Below are 20,026 nucleotides of genomic sequence, written 5' to 3'. Positions count from 1 at the left end.
TTTCATGTATTTATTTTCTTGGTTTTTTGGCAAAAAGATCTGGCACTCGAGGTTGTCTCCTCCCAAGCTCCCACCCTTCGTCCACCTCTGGGTCTCCCCCCCCCGTTTCCTTCAGCCTTCAGCTCTCCTACAGCCCCTGGGGCTCCCCCAAATTGGTCAGCATCATCTTCTGGTTATAGAAGTGGGGTGCTATTTTGAGCAACGGAAACGATCGGCGCTGAAGGCCGAGATGGCAACTGCCCTGAATTAAGAGGAATTTGGGGCGAAACAGGAAACATCTCGGTAAAGTCTGCAGAGAGAGATTAAACTCCTGTTTTCTTAAGATCAGCAACTTTAAGACACGGGGACTTCAACTCCCAGAATTCCCTAGCCAGCTGTGCTGCCTAGGAATTCTGGGAGTTGAATTCCACGCATCTTAAAACTTGCTGACATTGAGAAACATTTCATTAAAAACCTATTTAGATAAAAAATCTATTTAAATCCGGCCTCTTTGCAAAAATTCCAGTCCGAAACCCTCCAACCGAGGCCTATAAAAGACCCCAAACGTTTCTGAAATCCGTTGCAAAGATCTTCTGTAGATCCTCCCGGATGGATCTCCACATTTTTGGCCACCCCCCCAAGACAAATTTCTCTCCCTCTTCTCTTTCTCTCCTTCGATTTTCACAACCCTTGGTTGAGCTGGGCAACCGGACAGATAAGAACATTTTCCAAAGCCACAATAATCCCCAGGCCTTTGCAAAAACAACAGGAACAGCAATTTAGCAGAATTTATTACACATTATTTCAAAGGGGGGGGGGGAGGAGAGAAAAAAATCCATCCGCGCTCCAAGTTTTTTAAGGATTTGTCCACAAGAGAAATCCCCGTTGGCAGTAGGCCACACAAGCAGCCCAGGCAATTGTTGATGTTGCAACAGACAGCTGAGTGGGTGCATTGTATAGGTGTGTGCTGGACACATCTGGAGGGATGCCAACCGTCCCACCTTCCTCCCCTTGCACCCCTTTCCCGGTGATCCAGGGAGGGCCACCCTCCCCCCCTTTTCTTTGGGATCGGGGAGAGGCTGTGCCCCCCTGCTGCAAAGCACCCCCTACCAGGGGCTGATGCCTGGGAAAGCGAGACCCCCAACGCGGCAGAGACCCAGCTCTGAATTTGCCCTCTGGGTGGCGAGCCACAGAAGCCCCCCATTCCCTGGGGGGGAGGCCCCCAGTATGTTGGCAGGTGCCTAGGAGGAGGTGGGCAGCCACCTTCTGGACTGCCTTTGAGATCCTGGCGCCTGTCCTCAGTCAGGTCTTCCCCTGGCAAGGGCTCCGGGAGCCTCCACACAAGGGGGGCCTGCCCGCTCGCCATCCCTCGCCGCCCCTCACGTGGGGTGAAGGGAAAGGAGCTCTACCCACTGCCCACCTTCCCGATGCAGACCCAGGTGCTCTCTCCCCCTTGGGTCAAGGGCCACCTGCCACCGTGCCCGCTTCCGCCCGCCTCCTGGGGCTAAAATGTGCCAAAGCAACCCCTGGGTTTACCTTCCTGCCCGGCATTGACACCGCTGTTCGTTGAAACGAACGCTACACCGCCAAGCCCTAAAAATAACCAGAGAAGGGTGAGGATGGGAGGCCACCCAGCAATCCTCAGACCGAGCAGGACCCCTCAGCGACGTTGGGGCGAACACGGCACGGTGTTGCTTCCTTCCAGGATGGGAAGTGAAGGGAGAGGAGACGATGCCCTCCCCGAGGCCCCTCCCCCATCTGGCAGGTTGGTTTCTTTAGGGGAAAGACGACCGGCTGCCCACGTCTTTGAGCTGCCACTGCCAAAGTTCGCCTGGTCCAACGGGCAGGCAGGCAGAAGTCCCGGGTCGGACCGGGAACCGAGAGACATTTCAAGAGTGCAGAAGGCAGAGGCGCCTCTGCCCCAAAATCAGGATGGGGTCCCTCCTGCTGAAGGCCCAAGGAGGGCAGGAGAAACGGGGGGAAACCCAGAACCGAGAGCGGACAGGATCCCCTCCGGTTTGGCATCAGAGGCTGGGGACGATGGGGCTGGGGGAGCTTGAGACAGGGCGGGGGCCTCTGCCCCACGGTGGCTGTCCAGCCTGGCCTCCATTCCGCTGGGGGAGGGGGTGTCCTGAGCTGGCCGGCCAGCCAGAAGCGGCCGAGAGGGAGGGGCCTGCGGTGCCACCAGGCCTGGCACAAAGGGGCACTTCCGGATGGGAAGGGAAACATCCAGGAATAAAAAGATAGCCTTGTTAAAATAATTCTTTTCTTTCTTGCTAAAAAAAAAAAGATTTCTCCTTTCCATCCTACACGCAGCAGAAGCCGGCCTCGGCGGTGCTTCTCGAGCGTAGCGTCCGTCCGTCCGTCCCTCTGGGGTTGGGGCGCAGCCGACCCGAGGCCGGGGTCCTGAGAGGTAAGTGGTGGAGAACGTTTCTCCTGGGGCTCCAGAGGCGTCCTTGGCCGTGCGTCTCGGCCCCCCCCGGCTCCCCAGGGGCGCTCTGGCTCTGGGGCAGGAAGCGGGGGGGGGCTACTCCAGGCCCAGGATATAGTTAATCCCTTGCACCAGTCCAATGATGACCGGCTGCCAGGCCACCAGGTAGCGCAGCCAGTCCAGCAGCTGCCCGTACATCACGTGCGGCCTCTCCCAGCTGCCAGCCGGAGTTAAGGCCAAGGAAAGGTAAAAGGGCTGGGGAGTCCCCGCGGGTTTCCCTCGGTCACTCGTGGCCGACCAAAGGGGCACCTACTCATCTACTTAACTTCTTTGGAAGTGCTAGCTTGGCAGGAGCTGAGGCAAGTAGCGGGAGCTCGCCCCGCCACGCGGTGCTGGGACTCAAACCGCCAGAATGTAGACCTTCTCCGGCGTCTTTGAAGCCAGTTCACGCCTCTCTAAGGTGGGGCAAGCAATTTTTTTTGCCCGAGGAGCCACATGGGGAAGTGGGGCTGTTGTGAAGGGCTGAATCAACAGGGCTATGGACGTGATAGGCATGGATGTAAATTGAAAGGGAAAAAAAGCAGCTGGTTTCAAAATAAAAGCGATCTATGTAGGGTGGCCCAAGGACGGGAGGGGGTGTGTGTAAAAGACCCAGGTCTGGGTTAAGGGAAGCCAGGAGGCTAGGGTGGGGTCAACAGCCCAGCATGCCCTCCTCTGGGTCTAGGGCTCAAGGCCCCACATCGGGGCCAGAGCAATTAACCTTCAACTTTGGTCATTTGTCCACCCCGGGTGAGAAAAGGGACCGCAGACCCAGGAAGGCCGTGAGAAAACGTGAGCGCACTCGGGCTCAGCCCTGCACGGAAGCTCTTTGCACGGAGATGCGTTCAGTGCCCACCAAGCTGCCAGCCCCCCCAAAGACAAGGGAGAAAATAAGGGTTGGGAGGCACACGGAGAGCATCTAGTCCAGCCCTCGGGGGTGTGTGTGTGTCTGTTATAATGGAGAGCGATGAAGGATACGGATTGCTGAACATCCGCTTGAGGTCCACCTTCTCCTTGCAGTACGGACAGGTCTGTTTCTTGCCCACAATGCACCAGCCCCGGATGCAGAACTCGTGAAAGCTGGAGGGCAGCCGGTCAAGGAGCAGGCGAGGCAGGCAGAGGCCGGACGTTGACGGGAAAAGAACACTGCAGCTCAGGGCTGAGCTGTGGGGGTCCCCGGGGGTCTCTGAGGGGGGGGGCGGTTTCCTTGCAGACGTTTCATGACCCAAGTAGGGAACGCCATCAGGGCTATCGTCCTTATCGTTAGCACTGACCACCCTCCCTAGCTGGGTCGTGAAACGTCTGCAAGGAAAGCGCCCGGCTCAGAGAGCACCCGGGACCCCCACGCTTAGTGAACGAAGGCTGGAGCCCCATCCAACATTCTCCCCATCTCTCTGGGGAGGCATCCTAACTGGGAGGGGCAATTTTAGCCAAAGCCAAACGCCGCCCTCCAGCTCAGGATCTCCGGGGTGTCTCTTTAGATGTGACCCCAGAGGAGGAGGAGGAGGAGGCCGAAGAGGCATCCTGGAAGTGAGCTGGGCTGGCTCCCAGGTGCCCGTGGGGGGTGACTGCTCTGCCGTGAGTCACAGGCTGTGCATTCTGGGCCTGTGAGGGCAAAGGGCACTGGGGGTGGGGGTGGGGAGGAGAGGGCCCTGCCCTGGCCCCGAATGGCACGGGGGGGGGGGGGCGCTTCCAGGGCAGGGAGGGGACCCTCGGCCTCCCCTCCCCTCCTTCCAAGCCCATCGCTTCACTGCACCCCTCACAGGTCAGGCTGGGGACTACAACTCCCATACTCTCCAGCCACCTGGGTGCTACAGGTCGGCCCAGGTGTGGAGCCCAAATTGGGGATGGCCAGCATCTGCTTTCAAAGGCCCGGCCCAGAGTACGGGAAGGGGCACTGCAGGGAGTCCTCGACTTATAACATTTCTCTTAGTGACCATTCCAAGTCACAACAGCGCTGAAAAAGGTGACTTGGGACCGTTTTTGACACTTACGACCGTTGCAGCCTCCGTTGCAACCTGACCCAAATTCGGACGCTTGGCAACTGACTCGTGTTTATGACGGTCGCAGCCTCCTCCCGGTGGGTGTGTCACACGATCCCCTTCTGCGACCTTCTGACCAGCAAAGCCAATGGGGGAAGCCGGATTCACTTAACAACCGGGTTACTCACTTAAGGACTGCAGTGATTCACTTAACAACGGTGGGGCAAAACGCGTTGAACAAATGTTTCACTTAGCGACAGTTTGGGCTCAACTGTTGTCGTAACTTGAGTCCTACCTGGACTAACAACTGCCGTGATTCATGAACAGCTGTGGCAAGAAAGTCGTAAAGTGGGGCAAAACTCACTCAATGACTGCCTTGCTTAGCGGCAGAGATTCTGGGCCCGACTCTGGCCGTTAAGTAGAGCACCACCCGCCCTCTGGCTCCTCCTTGGGAACCGGGCTGTTGTTTTCTTCCACCTGGGGTTCCCCTCTGGGGTGGGGCGGGTGAGTCACCCCGCCTTTGACACACACACATACACAGACACAGGAGTCACCCCCCAGGTCAGAGGAAACCCCTGCGGGAGGGGGCTGAGTCACGGCCGTGGCTTCCCCTTCAGGCTGGGGGAGGGTTCCCAGAAGGCTCAGCCGGGGAAGCGCTGGGTCATGCCCCGGAGGCAGAGGGGAGCCCGTGCACACACACACACACACACACACACACGGGCGTGCCCGCCCTGGAGGAGCCACCGGGAGACTCTGAAGCAGCCCGCCCCTCAGACAGGGGTCTCTCCAGCACGGCCCACTGGTGGCCACGCTCAGCCCCGAGCTGTGGGGCAAGAGCTCAGCCGTGGGGCTGCAGGCTGAATGGTCCGGGGTGGTTGTTAGTCAGTCAGTCAGTCAGTCTCACACACACACATACACACACAAAACACATACACACACACAAAACACACACACACACACACACAGAGTTCGGCTTCCCCCAGGGACTTTGCGCGTCAGCAGGTTGCAAAAGTGGATCGCATGAGCCTCCCAGGGACACCGTGACTGTCGTAAGTACGAGTCAGTTGGCACAAACGCCTCAGTTTTGATCGCGTGACCGAGGGTGTGTGTGTGTGTGTGTGTGCTGTGAAAAACAGTCCGGAGTCGCTTTTTTCCAGCGCCTGCTGTAACTCTGAAAAGTCACTAAATGAGCCGAAGGTCACTAAAGGAGGACCACCTGTAGTCCGGAGAGCGGACCGACTCTCTCCCTGCGACAGGCATGCGGTCCGTGTGTGTGCGCACGTGCCGTGCATGGGGGAGGAGTGTGGGCAAACACAGCCACAGCCCCCAAGAGCTGCCCCCCCCCGGAAGGATACACGTGGTTGCAGGAGAGCCGGTAGGTGTTCTCGATGATCCCCTCCTCGCTCACGTCCACGAAGATCTGCTGCCCGCAGACGGCGCAGACGCTGTCCGACAGGTGCTTGGTGGGCATGCCAGAGGCGCTGTAGAACTGCCCCGGGGGGAGGGGGAGGGGGATGATTTGCAAGAGGCCCTGGGGGAGCCAGCCCCCCCCTCCCGGGGAAGCACCCCAATGCACGAGAGGGACTGCGGGTCCCATAAGCCACGGCTGAGAACCCTCCCTCAGCCCCTCCGAGGCGGTGGGCACAGAGGGTGCCCTGCCCCTCCAAGCCCCCCTCCCCCAAATCTCCAGGACGGGCTTTGGAGAAGGGGAAAGAGCCACAGCGCCACCCAGTGGCCAAAGTCCCTCTGCACTCCTCAGCTTCTCCAGCTTGGCCCCAGGTGGACTTCAACTCCCAGAATGCCCCAGCCAGTCCTTCCCTTCCTTTCCTTCTCTTTTTCCTTGCTTCCATTTTTCCTTACTTTGGCAGGGCCAGGGCAGGGCCAGCGGGCGGAGGAGGGGAGCCGTGGCTGGGGGAAAGGCAGGCAGAGCAAAGGGGAGGGAGGGTCCCCAGGGGCAGGGAAGGCCAAGGCCCCTCCCCAGCGCTCCCTCCCCCTTGCAGGAGCTGCACCCCAGCCCAAACACGCCCCCCCCCTTTGAGGCTCTTACCCCGATGGTGGAGGCCATGTAATCCGCACACATTTCCGCAAAGTCGCGCTCCAGGACTCCGTAGTAGAGGCCGTAGAACAGGAGGGAGATCCCAAAATCCATGCCGTCTTCTGGTTTAATTCTGCCGGGGGCGGGGGGGGCGGGGGGAAGAGGGGCTTTAGGACCCTTTGGGCAGCTTTCAAGGCAGGGCTGTAGAGGCTTCGAACCCAGGACTCCGAGAAGCCCTGCCTTGGCCACAAGAATCTCTGCCTTCCCTGAGGGGGCCTGTGGGGCTATGTGCTGATGAGGGTCAGGGGTCTTCTAGACAGCCCCCCCAACTGTTCGTGGTGCAAATTATAATTATTAAATTAGTGCCAGCACGGATGAGTTTACCTAGTTTGGAAACGAGGCATCTAGGAAGAAAACCAGCAAGCGGAGAGAGCAGCGCGCTCTCCTCCTCCTCCCTCTTCGCACTGAGGAGGCTATCTAGTTTGGTAATGAAATGTCTGCAAGAAACCCACCAGGCTCAGAGAGCACCAAGGACCTCCCCCCCCCCGTCCTCCTCCTCCTCCACTCTGCCAACCACACTCCTCCTAGCTCTGATGATATTTCCTAGTTTGGTAACGAGACGTCTGCCAGAAAAACCCCAAGCTCAGAAAAACCCCACACATTTGAAGTATGTGTGTGTGTGTGAGAGAGAGAGAGAAAGATGGATTTTTCTCACCTGAATAATAAATTAAGTCCAAAGAGTGTGAACATGACAGCCATGTAGCCCACGATGCCTGTGGCGTAGCTGATTTTGTATATTAGGAGAAACCACTTGTACACCAATCTAGTTGCAGGAAGGAAGAGAAGAGAGACGGAGGCCGCCATCAGGATGCGTTTCTGCTTCTGCCACCCTGAAGTGCTACAGCAGTGTGGGGAACCCGTGGCACGGGTGCCAGAGGCGGCACTCAGAGCCCTCGCGGTGGGCACCCGTGCCACGCCTCGGAGGTGGCAACTGTCCTTCTTCAACCAGCTGCCCCCCCCAGGTGTCCCTCCCCACGAGCGACATTGAGGTGGCCACACCCACCCAATCTTCCACGACCACCACAGCCACGCCCACCCAGTGGGCCACGCCCACCCGGCACCCAGCGATACATAAGTGGGTTTTGGGTTGCAGTTTGGGCACCCGGTCTCTGAAAGGTTCGCCATCGCTGTTCTACAGCCAAGAAGGGCACCGTTATTTCGACGGCAGCTAAAGCTTTCCCCTTTGAAAGAAAGCCAGGTCACCACCTGCAAGTCAAGTGTATCCCGAAACAGCTCTATAAACGTCCCGTGAAAAGGGATACGCGCCATTTGCCCCTTGACAGCCAAAAAACAAACCAGGATCCCAACTGAAAACTGCCCCTTTTTCTTCCGTAGACACCGAAGTTACAGAACGGCATCAAAAACCAGCTGTAATCCCCAGTGTAAAGTTCAGGATCTTAAGTAGGTCTCCAAATCTGATGAAATAGATAAACCAACATTGTGGGTTTCCCTGGCTAGAGAGTTCCTCAAGCTGGGAACACAACAGGGACCCGATTTTCCGTCGGTAAGCAAGACAGTCACGAGCGTCCCAATCAACTTTTTCCCCCCTGGTTAAAATGAATCACCTGGTCATTAAGGCACGATGGCTTCCCCACTGGGGCTGTCAGAAGTCTGGCTGGGAAGGTCCCAAGCGGGATCACGTGCCCCCACGACAATGCACCGGTCATAAATTCACGCCAGTTGCCAAGCGCCCAAATTGGGGACGCTCCCACGACCCTGAGGAGGCTGTAAGAATTTTGTACGAGCGAGGGCCGGCCGTAATTCCCTCTCTTCAGGGCTGTTGTAACTTTGAATGCTCGTAACTGGAGGACTAGCTCCATTATACCAGGGCTAGGCAACCTGGGCTCTTTTACGACTGGTGGACTTCAACTCCCAGAATTCCTGAGCCAGCCGTGCTGAGGGGAAAGGTTTCCAAGCTGAGCCATGCTGGCTCAGGAATTCTGGGAGCTGAAGTCCAGGAGTCATGAAAGGACCATAGTTCCCCCATGCTGGCTGAGGAATTCTGGGAGCTGAAGTCCAGGAGTCATGAAAGGACCATAGTTCCCACCATGCTGGCTGAGGAATTCTGGGAGCTGAAGTCCAGGAGTCATGAAAGGACCATAGTTTCCACCATGCTGGCTGAGGAATTCTGGGAGTTGAAGTCCAGGAGTCATGAAAGGACCATAGTTTCCACCATGCTGGCTGAGGAATTCTGGGAGTTGAAGTCCAGGAGTCATGAAAGGACCATAGTTCCCACCATGCTGGCTGAGGAATTCTGGGAGCTGAAGTCCAGGAGTCATGAAAGGACCATAGTTCCCACCATGCTGGCTGAGGAATTCTGGGAGTTGAAGTCCAGGAGTCATGAAAGGACCATAGTTCCCACCATGCTGGCTGAGGAATTCTGGGAGCTGAAGTCCAGGAGTCATGAAAGGACCATAGTTTCCACCATGCTGGCTGAGGAATTCTGGGAGCTGAAGTCCAGGAGTCATGAAAGAGCCCAGGTTGCCTACCCCTGATTTATACCCACAAGGCTGCAGATGCTGAGATCCTGCAGTGTGGCCATTTTTGTCCAACCGGCCACGCTTCCGATGGCCACGAGAGAGAGCAGCCACCGGATGGAAGAATGCGCCCCTCCCGTCTTTTCCGACACCAGCAGGAGTAAATTCCGCCCTTTTAGCCCTTTTGGAAACCGTGTCCACATTGTTCCATTAGCACATTTAATAATCGGAGGTAGTTCTTGACTTACAATTCGTTTCGTGACCGTTCTAAGTTACCACGGCACTGAAAAGGGACTTATGACCGTTTTTCACAGCTATGACCACTGAAGCATCCCCGGGGTCACAGGATCAAAATTCAGGCCCTGTGGTAACGGGTTCATACTTACGACGGTCGCAGCGCCCCCGGGTCACGTGATCCCCTTTTTGTGACCTCTAACAAGCAGAGTCAAAGCGGAAGGCAGAGTCACTTATAACAACCGGGTTGCTAACTTAACAACTGCAGTGATTCACTTAAGAACTGTGGCAAGGAAGGTCGTAAGATGGGGCAAAGTTCCCGTAACTGTCCCGATTAAGAACAGAAATTTCTGCATTCCATTAGCACGTTCAGCCTTCAGCTGCTTTGTGTTGACGCTGCTCGGGCAGTGAGCAAAGGAGGGTGATTGACTTAGCCCAGGCCCAAAGTGGAAGGGTCAGACGTCACCGGCCCTTTTGGGGGAGGACGCCGGCCTCACCGTCCTCCGAGGACACCTGCCCGCACCAAGAAGCCCCGCAGAGGAAAGCGCCCCCTGCAGGAGACGAGGGGCCTCCCCCCAAGGGTCCCGCTGGCTCACCTGGGGGTGGTCTGGACGAGGGGCTTCCGAGTTGCTCGGAAGGTGACGAAAGCCGTGATGGCTGAGAAGACGATCCAGATGCCCAGGAACCGCCACCAGTGCAGCTTCACTGTGAAGTAGAGGGGGACGACCCACATCTGGAAGAGGGTCACCATCTGCAACGAGAGGGGAGGGGGCTTGGGAGGGGGGCAGCCCAAAATCCGCCTGGAGAGCTGCGTCTCGGTGGGAATCCCCGTCTGTGCGAACGCCATCCCCGGCTTCCCAGACGCCTTCAGACAACCCTGAAGGAATTCCAGCAAAGGAGCTGGAAATTGAATCCTTCCCAAGCAGCTGGCAAAGCATCACAGGCCAGCATCAAACCACGTTTCAGACTGGATGGGCCACTTATTATTTAGGCCAGGGGTTGATTCAGCAAGAGTCCAAATGAAAGCATTCTTGGCAGAGGGCACTCTGTGGGGTCCCCGGGGGTCTCTGACCTTGGTGGTTTCCTTGTAGGCCTGAGGAGGAGGAGGAGGAGGAGGAGGAGGAGGAGGAAGGGCTGTGGGGTCCTTGTTGCTCTCTGAGCTTGTTTTCTTGCAGACGTTTCATGACCCAACTAGGGAACGTTATCAGTGCTAGAATGAAGTGGGGTTCGTTCTCTCTTTATATTCAGATAGCTTGCTTGCAGAGACACTCCCCCACCCTTCTAGCACTGATGATGTTCCCTACTTGGGTCATGAAACGTCTGCAAGGAAACTAACAAGCTCAGAGAGCACTAAGGATGCCACGGTCTGTCCTTCCTTCCTTCCTTCCTTCCCCTCCTCCTCACACACCCCTCCCTTCTAGCACTGATGAGGTTCCCTAGTTGGGCCATGAAACATCTGCAAGGAAACCACCCAGCTCAGAGAGCACCAAGGACCCCACTTTCCTTTTTCTCCTTCCTTCCTTCCTTCCTTCCTTCCTTCCTTCCTTCCTTCCTTCCTTCCTTCCTTCCTTCCTTCCTTCCTTCCTTTCTTCCTTCGTTTCTTCCTTCCTTCCCCTCCTCCTCCTCCTCCTCCCTTCTAGCACTGATGATGTTCCCTAGTTGGGTCATGAAATGTCTGCAGGAAAACCACCCAGCTCAGAGAGCACCAAAGACCCCACAGTCCTTCCTTCCTTCCTTCCTTCCTTCCTTCCTTCCTTCCTTCCTTCCTTCCTTCCTTCCTTCCTTCCTTCCTTTCCTTCCTTCCTTCCTTCCTTCCTCTTCTCCCTCCCTTCTAGCACTGCTGATGTTCCCTAGTTGGGTCATGAAATGTCTGCAAGAAAACCACCCAGCTCAGAGAGCACCAAGGACCCCACTTTCCTTTTTCTCCTTCCTCCACCTCCTTCCCCTCCTCCTCCTCCTCCCCCCCCTTCTAGCCCTGATGAGGTTCCCTAGTTGGGCCATGAAACGTCTGCAGGAAAACCACCCGGCTGCCTGAGACCCCCCTAGGGCCCCTCATTTCCCCCCGAGCGACAGAGGTTCTCCTTGACTGGGACCCCGAAGGAGCTGCCTTACGTTGTAGGAGCGAGGGTGCCTCTGTTTCCACTGCACCAGGAGCAGCTGGGCGACGACCAACGTGGCAATCAAGATGAGCACCATCTCGGCGTGCATGGCCTCGTGGCCCCGGTGCTTGGCGTGCATCCGGGCGTGCTCGATCCTGAAAGGAGAGCCGGGCAGGTCAGCCTCTCGCACAGCTGTTCAGATACACTCTTTACATCTTGATTATATTGCCAACCAGAGAGAGACAGAGAGAGGACGAAAGAAAAAGGAAAGAAAAAAAAGGAAAGAAAGAAAGAAAGAAAGAAAGAAGAAAAAGAAAGAAAGAAAGAAAGAAAGAAAGAAAGAAAGAAAAAGAAAGAAAGAAAGAAAGAAAGAAAGGAAGGAAGGAAGGAAGGAAGGAAGGAAGGAAGGAAGGAAGGAAGGAAGGAAGGAAGGAAGGCAGGCAGCTGGTTCCCTAAGGCACTTTGGACCAAGATATGCTGACTTCCCATCTTCTCAAGCCGGCTGGGGAATTCTGGGAGTTGAAGTCCACCCATCTTAAAGGGGCCACGGTTGAGACTAGAGCACCAGGTGTCACCTCTAGCTTAATTTTACCCGCATGTTTGTTCAGGGAAGCCCAGAGTCCCGTTATTTTGAAAGGTGGCAAGAGGTCAAGACGTGGCACAACCTGGGCTGGGGCTGACCACGGAAAGGGCCGGCCTGGGGAGATCCAGACCCACCCCCAGCCTCACCCATTGGGGGAGGGGGGGGGCTCTCCTGGGGGATTTCGCCCCAGCCTCCGTGATCATCTAAAGCCGCCCTTTCTCAACCGTGCCAAATTCTTTCCTCTGCTCTCGTCATCGCCATCATAAACATCTTTACAGACAGAAGGGCGCCTGACGGAGCTCTCGCTCTCCACCTTGACTTTAACCTAGTTTAACTTGATGCAGAAAGGCAGGAAATGGTCTTGATGAAGACATGGTGGGTTCTTCTGCATCATCGTGGTTTTTCATCATGGTGGGTGGCCGGCTTCCGGGAGGCTAAAGCTTGGTATTTTTGGGGGGGGGGGACGGGGACATAAAATTGGAGTGTTAGGGTCTTTCTGGGTTTTGGCACAGGATGGCTGTGATGGGAAAAGGGTCTGATTTTAAAGGAATAAAGAGACAACCAGGGAAAGCCAGTAGCACCCCTTCCCTGCCAGCTGTTGAGTCTGGATGGGGGGAGGGAGGGAGGGAGGGAGGGAGGGAGGGAGGAAGGAAGGAAGGAAGGAAGGAAGGAAGGAAGGAAGGAAGGAAGGAAGGAAGGAAGGAAGGAAGGAAGGCACTCTGGGAAGCAAACGACATTGGCCAATCTTGAGTCCAGAAAGCAGGAAGGCCCAAGAATCAACAAGCTGAGTGGCCCCAGCACAGGGTGGGGGCACCCACAAGGCCATCTATCCCAGCCCCGTGAGTAAACCTATCAGCTGGAGGTGGGCCTTGCACGATAAGGTCGCTCGCCTCCTGCTTCCCCACGGGTGGAAGCTGCCTGCAGAGAGGGGTGTCCTCAAGGCAGCCTTGCACTCACCTCCATCTCTCATCTGGGTCCAGGTGTGACAGGTCAATCTGCAGAGAACGAGAGAGGAGAGCGGCTGCAGCCAAGGGACGCCTCGGGCCGGGTGGGGGGGGAGGTCCCGCGGCCTCAAGCAGAGGGGCTCTCCAAACCCCCTTTGCGCCCACCGGCATCCAGAAGCGGAGAAGCGCTACAAACAACCAGGGTTATATTCACACAATCAGATATGCCCAGAGCCGCCATGGGGTGGCTTAATGGGGTGCTGTGGATCTTAGGAGAGCTGTGAAGGCCCCCCCCCCTTGCTACCTGCAAGGTGGCCATCACAGCCACTCAGGACACGCTGTGGCTCTCCTCCGAGTCGAGTGCCGAGCAATCTTCAAACCCCTCGGAGAACTTCCCAAGGGCAGACATTCCACCCGCATTGTGACGTGGCACCGGCCAGCTCTCCTTCTGCTGAGCGCCACCGGACTTTTCTTTTTGCCCCCCTTGAGAGCACGTCCAGCGCAGGGCAAGTCAGAAGACCCTGGGAAGACCCCCCCTCCTCTCTCCTCTGAAGGCGGCTGGTCAGTGTTTCACTCCAAGGCCAACGCTGATGCTTAAGGTGAGGGCTGCCCCACAGGTAGGCGAGGGCAGCTGACAACTATCCTAGCACACATCTGCAACTGCTGAGCAGATGGCCAGCAGGCAGATGGCCAGGATGACGGACAGAATGACCTTTCCCGTCTCCAATATTGTGAAGGGCCAACGGTTAACCTCTGGAATAAATGGACTCCTTTTTACCACAACGACACCTTTTAGGAAACCTGTCAGGGCAGCCCACACGTTTCTCTGCCTTGAGGAGTACGGGAGCAAAACGCTTCCTCCCCACCCCGCAATATGTGACTGCTAACAACCACACACAAGTGTCACGTAGAGAGGTGTGACACAGGGGGAGGCTGGATTGAAAAGGGGGCAGTAAATTCTTTGGGGCAGAGAAGATAAGATTATGGACAGAGGGGAATATTTTTATCTGTGGTGGAACTGTGGGAAGCCCTCGTGTCTCCAGGAGCGTATAATTATTTTCCCCCCAGTTTGAACTGGGGTAACAAGTGCTCTCGCGGAGCTGGTTGGTTTTCTTGCAGACGTTTCATGACCCAACTAGATAACCTCATCAGTGCTAGAAGGGAGAGGGGTTTGTGGCGAGGAGGAGGAGGAGGAAACCAACGAAGACTGTGGAGTTCTTCGTGCTCTCTGAACTTGGTGGTTTTCTTGTGGAAGTTTCATGATCCAACTAGATCAGGGGTAGGCAACCTTGGCTCTTTTATGACTGGTGGACTTCAACTCCCAGAATTCCTGAGCCAGCATGGGGGAATTTTAGCCCCTTCGTGACTCGTAGTCTTCAACTCCCAGAATTCCTGAGCCAACATGGGGGAAACTATGGCCCCTTCGTGACTCGTGGACTTCAACTCCCAGAATTCCTCAGCCAGCATGGGGGAACTGTGGCCCCTTCTTGACTCGTGGACTTCAACTCCCAGAATTCCTCAGCCAGCATGGGGGAACTGTGGCCCCTTCATGACTCGTAGTCTTCAACTCCCAGAATTCCTGAGCCAACATGGGGGAACTATGGCCCCTTCGTGACTCGTGGACTTCAACTCCCAGAATTCCTGAGCCAGCATGGGGGAATTTTAGCCCCTTCGTGACTCGTGGACTTCAACTCCCAGAATTCCTCAGCCAGCATGGGGGAACTGTGGCCCCTTCATGACTCGTAGTCTTCAACTCCCAGAATTCCTGAGCCAACATGGGGGAACTATGGCCCCTTCGTGACTCGTGGACTTCAACTCCCAGAATTCCTGAGCCAGCATGGGGGAATTTTAGCCCCTTCGTGACTCGTGGACTTCAACTCCCAGAATTCCTCAGCCAGCATGGGGGAACTGTGGCCCCTTCTTGACTCGTGGACTTCAACTCCCAGAATTCCTGAGCCAACATGGGGGAACTATGGCCCCTTCATGACTCGTGGACTTCAACTCCCAGAATTCCTCAGCCAGCATGGGGGAACTGTGGCCCCTTCTTGACTCGTGGACTTCAACTCCCAGAATTCCTCAGCCAGCATGGGGGAACTGTGGCCCCTTCTTGACTCGTGGACTTCAACTCCCAGAATTCCTGAGCCAACATGGGGGAACTATGGCCCCTTCGTGACTTGTGGACTTCAACTCCCAGAATTCCTGAGCCGGCATGGGGGAACTATGGCCCCTTCGTGACTTGTGGACTTCAACTCCCAGAATTCCTGAGCCAGCATGGCTCAGCTTGGAAACCTCTCCCTTTCCCCTCAGCGTGGCTGGCTCAGGAATTCTGGGAGTTGAAGTCCACAAGTCATAAAAGAGGCGAGGTTGCCTATCCCTGAGCTAGCTCACCTCCTCAGTGCTGGGGATGTTCCTTAGTTGGGTAATGAGACCTCTGCAAGAAAACAACCAAGAGCAGGGAGCATCAAAGACCGCCCCCCAAATTCTCCTCCTCCTCTCCTCTCTCTGCAACCCCCCCCTTCTAGCACTGACGATCTTACCTAGCTGAGTAATGAAGTATCTGCAAGAAAACCACCCAGCTCAGAGAGCACCAAGCGCCTCACAGAAGCCAGTTTGTTAACAGGTCTCCAGTTCAAACTGGGGGGAAAAAATCCTTGCAGAAATATCCTTGGCGGTTCAAGGCTTTCCCAGAGGAAAGGCACCAGGAGCACCTGTGACCTCCAGCGTAACCTACTCAGAGATAAGCCCCACTACACTTGCTCAGTCCTTCCAAACAGCTGGTGAGGCATAGTGCAAAGGTTGTTGCCAGCACATGAAGAACGAGCGAGAACATCTTCCGTGCGGCGCGGAGTCACAAATCAAGTTTCAAACCCCATTTTGTTTTATTCACAAACGCTAATCAACTCTTATTTTGCCTGTGACCCAAAACATCCTTTGCTATCACCGGAGGCTTTTAAGAAGGGATTGGACAGCCGTTTGTCTGAAATGGTATAGGCTCTTCTGCTTGAGCAAGGGGTTGGACTAGAGGACCTCCAAGGTCCCTCTTACAAGGGTGTCGTTCTATAATTCTACTAGAAAGAAACTGTTTTGCATCTCCAAGGGGACTGCAATTGCTAGGTGAGGATTTCACCGGCACCCCCTAACACAGGGGTGTCAAGCTGCTGGCCCAGGGGCCGGATGCGTCATGCCGAAACTGCACCCACCCCATTGGTGGCAATGGATAAAAAGTCCCGATACGTTGCGACACGTCACGTGACCTTGCGAGCTTGACACCCCTGCGAGAAGCGCTAGTAAATGCAGGTGAGTCATCCTTTAGAAGATTGCAAAGGTGTGTAAAGCACTCCTGAGCCATTGGCTGAGGAGGTTCTGGTGATGGGAGTGGACCTCCACCTCCACCTCCTCCTCCTCCTGCTGATAGGATGAGGGGCCAGAAAGAGCCCTCACAATCATTGCCACACAATAACTGGCTTTCAACCTTTTCTCCACTTAACAGACCAAGAGTTTCCACAGGTGTTTGGAACCCAGAACATAGGCAGAAACTTCCTGACAGTGAGGACAATTAACCAGTGGAACAGCTTGCCACCAGAAGTGGTGGGTGATCCATCCCTGGAGGCTTTTAAGAAGAGACTGGACAGCCACATATCTGAGATGGTGAAGGTGGTCCTGCTTGAGCTGGGGGCTGGACTAGAAGACCTCCAAGATTCTATTCCATTCCAGGGCTGGAAGGGACCCTGGAGGTCTTCTAGCCCAACCCCCTACTCAAAGCAGAAGACTGTACACCATTTCAAACAAGTGGCTGTCCAGTCTCTTCTTGAAAACCTCCAGTGATGGAGCACTCACAAATTCTGGAGAAAAGCTGTTCCACTGGTTAATTGTCCTCACTGCCAGGAAGTTTCTCCTTAGTTCCGGGTTGCTTCTCTCCTTGGTTAGTTTCCATCCGTTGCTTCTTGTTCTGCCTTCAGGCGCTTTGGAGAATAAATCCTCCCTGTGACAGCCCTTCAAGTATTGGAAAATGCTATCATGGCTGGCTCAGGAATTCTGGGAGTTGAAATCCACAGGTCATAAAGTTGTCAGAGTCCACCCCTCTCCCCCCCCACCGTATAGAAGGACCCCTGTACTCCTATTATTATTTCACCCATCTAACCTCACCTTCCATCGCTTCCTTCCTCTCCCTAATTAGGCAAGAATTCAGGGGTAGGCAACCTTGGCTCTTCTGGTGGACTTCAACTCCCAGAATTCCTCAGCCAGCATGGGGGAACTTTGGCCCCTTCATGAGTGGTGGACTTCAACTCCCAGAATTCCTGAGCCAGCATGGCTCAGCTTGGAAACCTCTCCCTTTCCCCTCAGCATGGCTGGCTCAGGAATTCTGGGAGTTGAAGTCCACCAGTCATAAAAGAGCCAAGGTTGCCTACCCCTGGGCAAGATGGGCAGATTGCAAGCTTAATAAACACATACATATATAATCAGGATAGCTAATTGTGCCTTAGAACCCCGCAGCAAGCTGTCCTCGACTTAAAACAGTTCATTTAGCAACTGTTCAAACTCACGACGTCACTGTGAAAGTGACCAACTGGTCCTCACACTTATGACTGTCACAGCATCCATAAAAGTCATGCGCGCAAAATCTGGGCGCCTTGGCAAACGGTATGTATTTATGACAGCTGCAGCGGCCCAGAGTCATGCGACAACCGTTGGCCGTCTTCCAGGTTGCCTTCTGACAACCAAAGGAAGCAGGAGCTGCTTAACGACCGCCTCGCTTAGCAACGGAAATTCTAGTCTCGATTGTGGTCCTACGCCGAGGACCGCCTGTGTTTTGGAGGATTTGACTGGCTTCTTGGGACAGGTGAGACCACCGATATAACTTTCTGGGATGGCCTAGAACACTCTCGCGTGTTATGTTTTTATTATTTCATATTTTGCATCACTGCAAAATGTGACTCCTCAGAACCATTTTTCACACTTGTGACCACTGCAGCATCCCTGAGGCCACGCGATCAAAATTCAGAAGCCGGGCAACCGACTCATATTTATGACGGTTGCGGCGTCCCGGAGTCACCTTTTGCCACCTTAGAACCGAATATCTTTACTGTCGCTGTGTAACTCACGACAAAATTAAGACCTTCCAACAAGCAAAGTCAATGGGGGAGCCAGCTTCACTTAGCGACAGGGTAACTAACTTAACCGCTGCAGTGATTCACTTAACAACTGTAGCAGGGAATGTGGATAAAAGGAGGCAAAACTCACTGAACCGTCTCGCTTAGCAATAGAAAGTCTGAGCTTAATTGTGGTCGTAAGTCAAAGAGCATGGCCGACACACACACACACACACACACACACGCGCGCACACACAAGACCTGCTCAATGTCCATCATCCCCACTGCTTCTTTTAAACCAGCGGGGTTTAAACGTCACCCTCCATCAACGCTCCAGGGCAAAGTTTCAAATTTTTTAAATTTAGGGTTCAATTTATGCCCCGACAGGTGATTCTCGGCGGCCGAAGAAGGGAAGGGAGAAGTCAGGCGGGAGGAGCATCTCTCCCCGGTTGAACTCCTGCCTGAATGGCAGCTCCAGGTCAGGCTGGGAAATGAATCCACACCTGGGAGCGAAGGAAGGGCCGCCGACGGACGGGATCGCGCGGTGAGCAGCACAGCGTTTCTCAAGCTGGACCCTGCATGGGCAGGGACGGCGGGACTCCCCGCCACGAGAGCCCAGCTAAGTCCCGGTTTGGGCAGCTTGGCTGGGAACGCTGGGAGTCGAAGTCCAGCCCTCTTCAGGCTGTCGCACTTGAGAGACCCTTGGCGGCCTCGTGCCTCGGCAGGGACCGCGGAACTCCCCGCCACGAGAGCCCGGCTAAGTCCCGATTCGGACCCGCCATCAGGGAGGACGACTCGCTCAAGAGACCCCCCCCCAGGGGCTTCTCCAGGGGTGCTTGGCCCTAGATACCGGGGGGTCTCCTCCGGAGAAAGCCACCCGGAGTGGCTCGTTTGCTGGCTCGGGTAGACTCTCCCTGGCGCTGGAGGCTCTAGGCAAGCTGGCAGGCGGCCGGGCTCGGCGGGAGGCCCTCCTTGCAGGGCTGTTGGGGAAGGGGACCGGCCCTCTTTCCCGCCTCCCCGGCCGAGCCCCGCCGGCCACTCACCTCCTCGGCGCCGGGCTCCAGCGGCGCCCCCACCACCTCCACTTCCACCACCGCCATCTTGCCCCCGCCTCGCCGCCAGCTCGCTTCCGCCGACGTCCACCAATCACCGCCCTCGGCTCCCGCTCGGCCAATGGCGGCCTTCGGAGGCGGCGGCGGAGGGCGGGCGGCGGCCAGGGAGCGTCGAGCAAGTGCCGCATTCCCCTTCGGACGGAACCATTGCGAAGGCCCGGGGGAGGCGGGTCCGCGGAGCGGGCTCTGAGGGGCGCTTCCCGGAATACACGCCGCGGCTCGGAGGATGCGGGCTCCGAAGGGAGCGGCGGCTTTCGACGCCGCTTCCAGGGAAGAGGTATTGGGAGACGCTCCCCGGACCGAGTGGAGAGAACTACGCCTCCCGGCATTCCCCGCGGCCTCGGCCGGGGCTGATCTATTGGCGGACGGGTCCGGCTGGAGGCCGATGACGTCAGAGGGCGAGCGGAGCGTCGGCCTATCCGGAGCGGGGGGGAGGGGTCAGGTCGGGGTTGGCGGGAAAAGCGAAGCCGCGGCCGGGGGCGATGGGCGTTGTAGTCCGATGGCGCCGTTGAAGATCCGCTGCGTGGTCTCGTTCTCCTCGCAGGTGACGCGGCCTCCGGTCCAGGGGCCCTCCGGGGCGGGGAGGCCTCGGGCGAGCGGCTCGGTCGTCGGGATGCGGCCGAGCCCGACACGCGTCTGTTCCGGGGCCCGGCTGAGGAGCATGGGAGCCTCGTAGCGCTGAACGGGAAGGGCGGGCCGGCCCTGGTCCCCGAGATCCCCCCGGCCGCCCTTTAGGGGGAAATCGGGGGGGGGAAGGGGTGCTCCTCGCCCTTTTCTTGGGGCCGGCGGCTGAATGAATGGCCGCAAGTCGAGGACTGCCTGTAATAAAGAGTTCATGGGCTTTGTCGTTCAGGTAGTCCTCGACCTACGACCACAACTGAGCCCCAAATCTCTTGTTGCTCAGCGAGACTGTTGTTAAGTGAAGCTTGCCCTCCTTTACGACCTGTCTTGCCAGAGTTGC

General features: G+C 56.3%; 1 protein-coding gene across 4 annotated transcripts; it reads right to left on the bottom strand.

Moving 5' to 3' along the window:
* Nucleotides 1-753: 753 nt before the first annotated feature.
* RNF121 (ring finger protein 121) lies at nucleotides 754-19,078 on the bottom strand. Of its 4 annotated transcripts, none has more exons than XM_081327361.1 (9): nucleotides 18,997-19,038; nucleotides 12,877-13,051; nucleotides 11,350-11,491; nucleotides 9,834-9,988; nucleotides 7,182-7,289; nucleotides 6,479-6,599; nucleotides 5,787-5,920; nucleotides 3,428-3,529; nucleotides 754-918 (listed from the first exon to the last, which is right to left on the bottom strand). In XM_081327361.1, exons 2-9 carry the CDS (start codon nucleotides 13,032-13,034, stop codon nucleotides 759-761), a joined length of 1,080 nt encoding a protein of 359 aa, XP_081183487.1. In that variant the 5' UTR covers nucleotides 13,035-13,051; nucleotides 18,997-19,038; the 3' UTR covers nucleotides 754-758. The 4 variants fall into 4 exon arrangements, with proteins under 4 accessions (XP_081183487.1, XP_081183490.1, XP_081183488.1 ...); XM_081327364.1 differs by lacking the exon at nucleotides 754-918 and adding an exon at nucleotides 2,287-2,627 and having other exon boundaries at nucleotides 12,877-12,914; nucleotides 18,997-19,078; XM_081327362.1 differs by lacking the exon at nucleotides 754-918 and adding an exon at nucleotides 2,287-2,627.
* Between the last annotated feature and the right edge of the window lie 948 nt (nucleotides 19,079-20,026).

This window comes from Vipera berus (genome assembly GCF_964194415.1).
Source record: "Vipera berus genome assembly, chromosome: 4".
Lineage (NCBI taxonomy): Eukaryota > Metazoa > Chordata > Lepidosauria > Squamata > Viperidae > Vipera > Vipera berus.
Note: the sequence above shows the minus strand (reverse complement) of the source record. Positions and strands in the feature narration are given on the sequence as shown.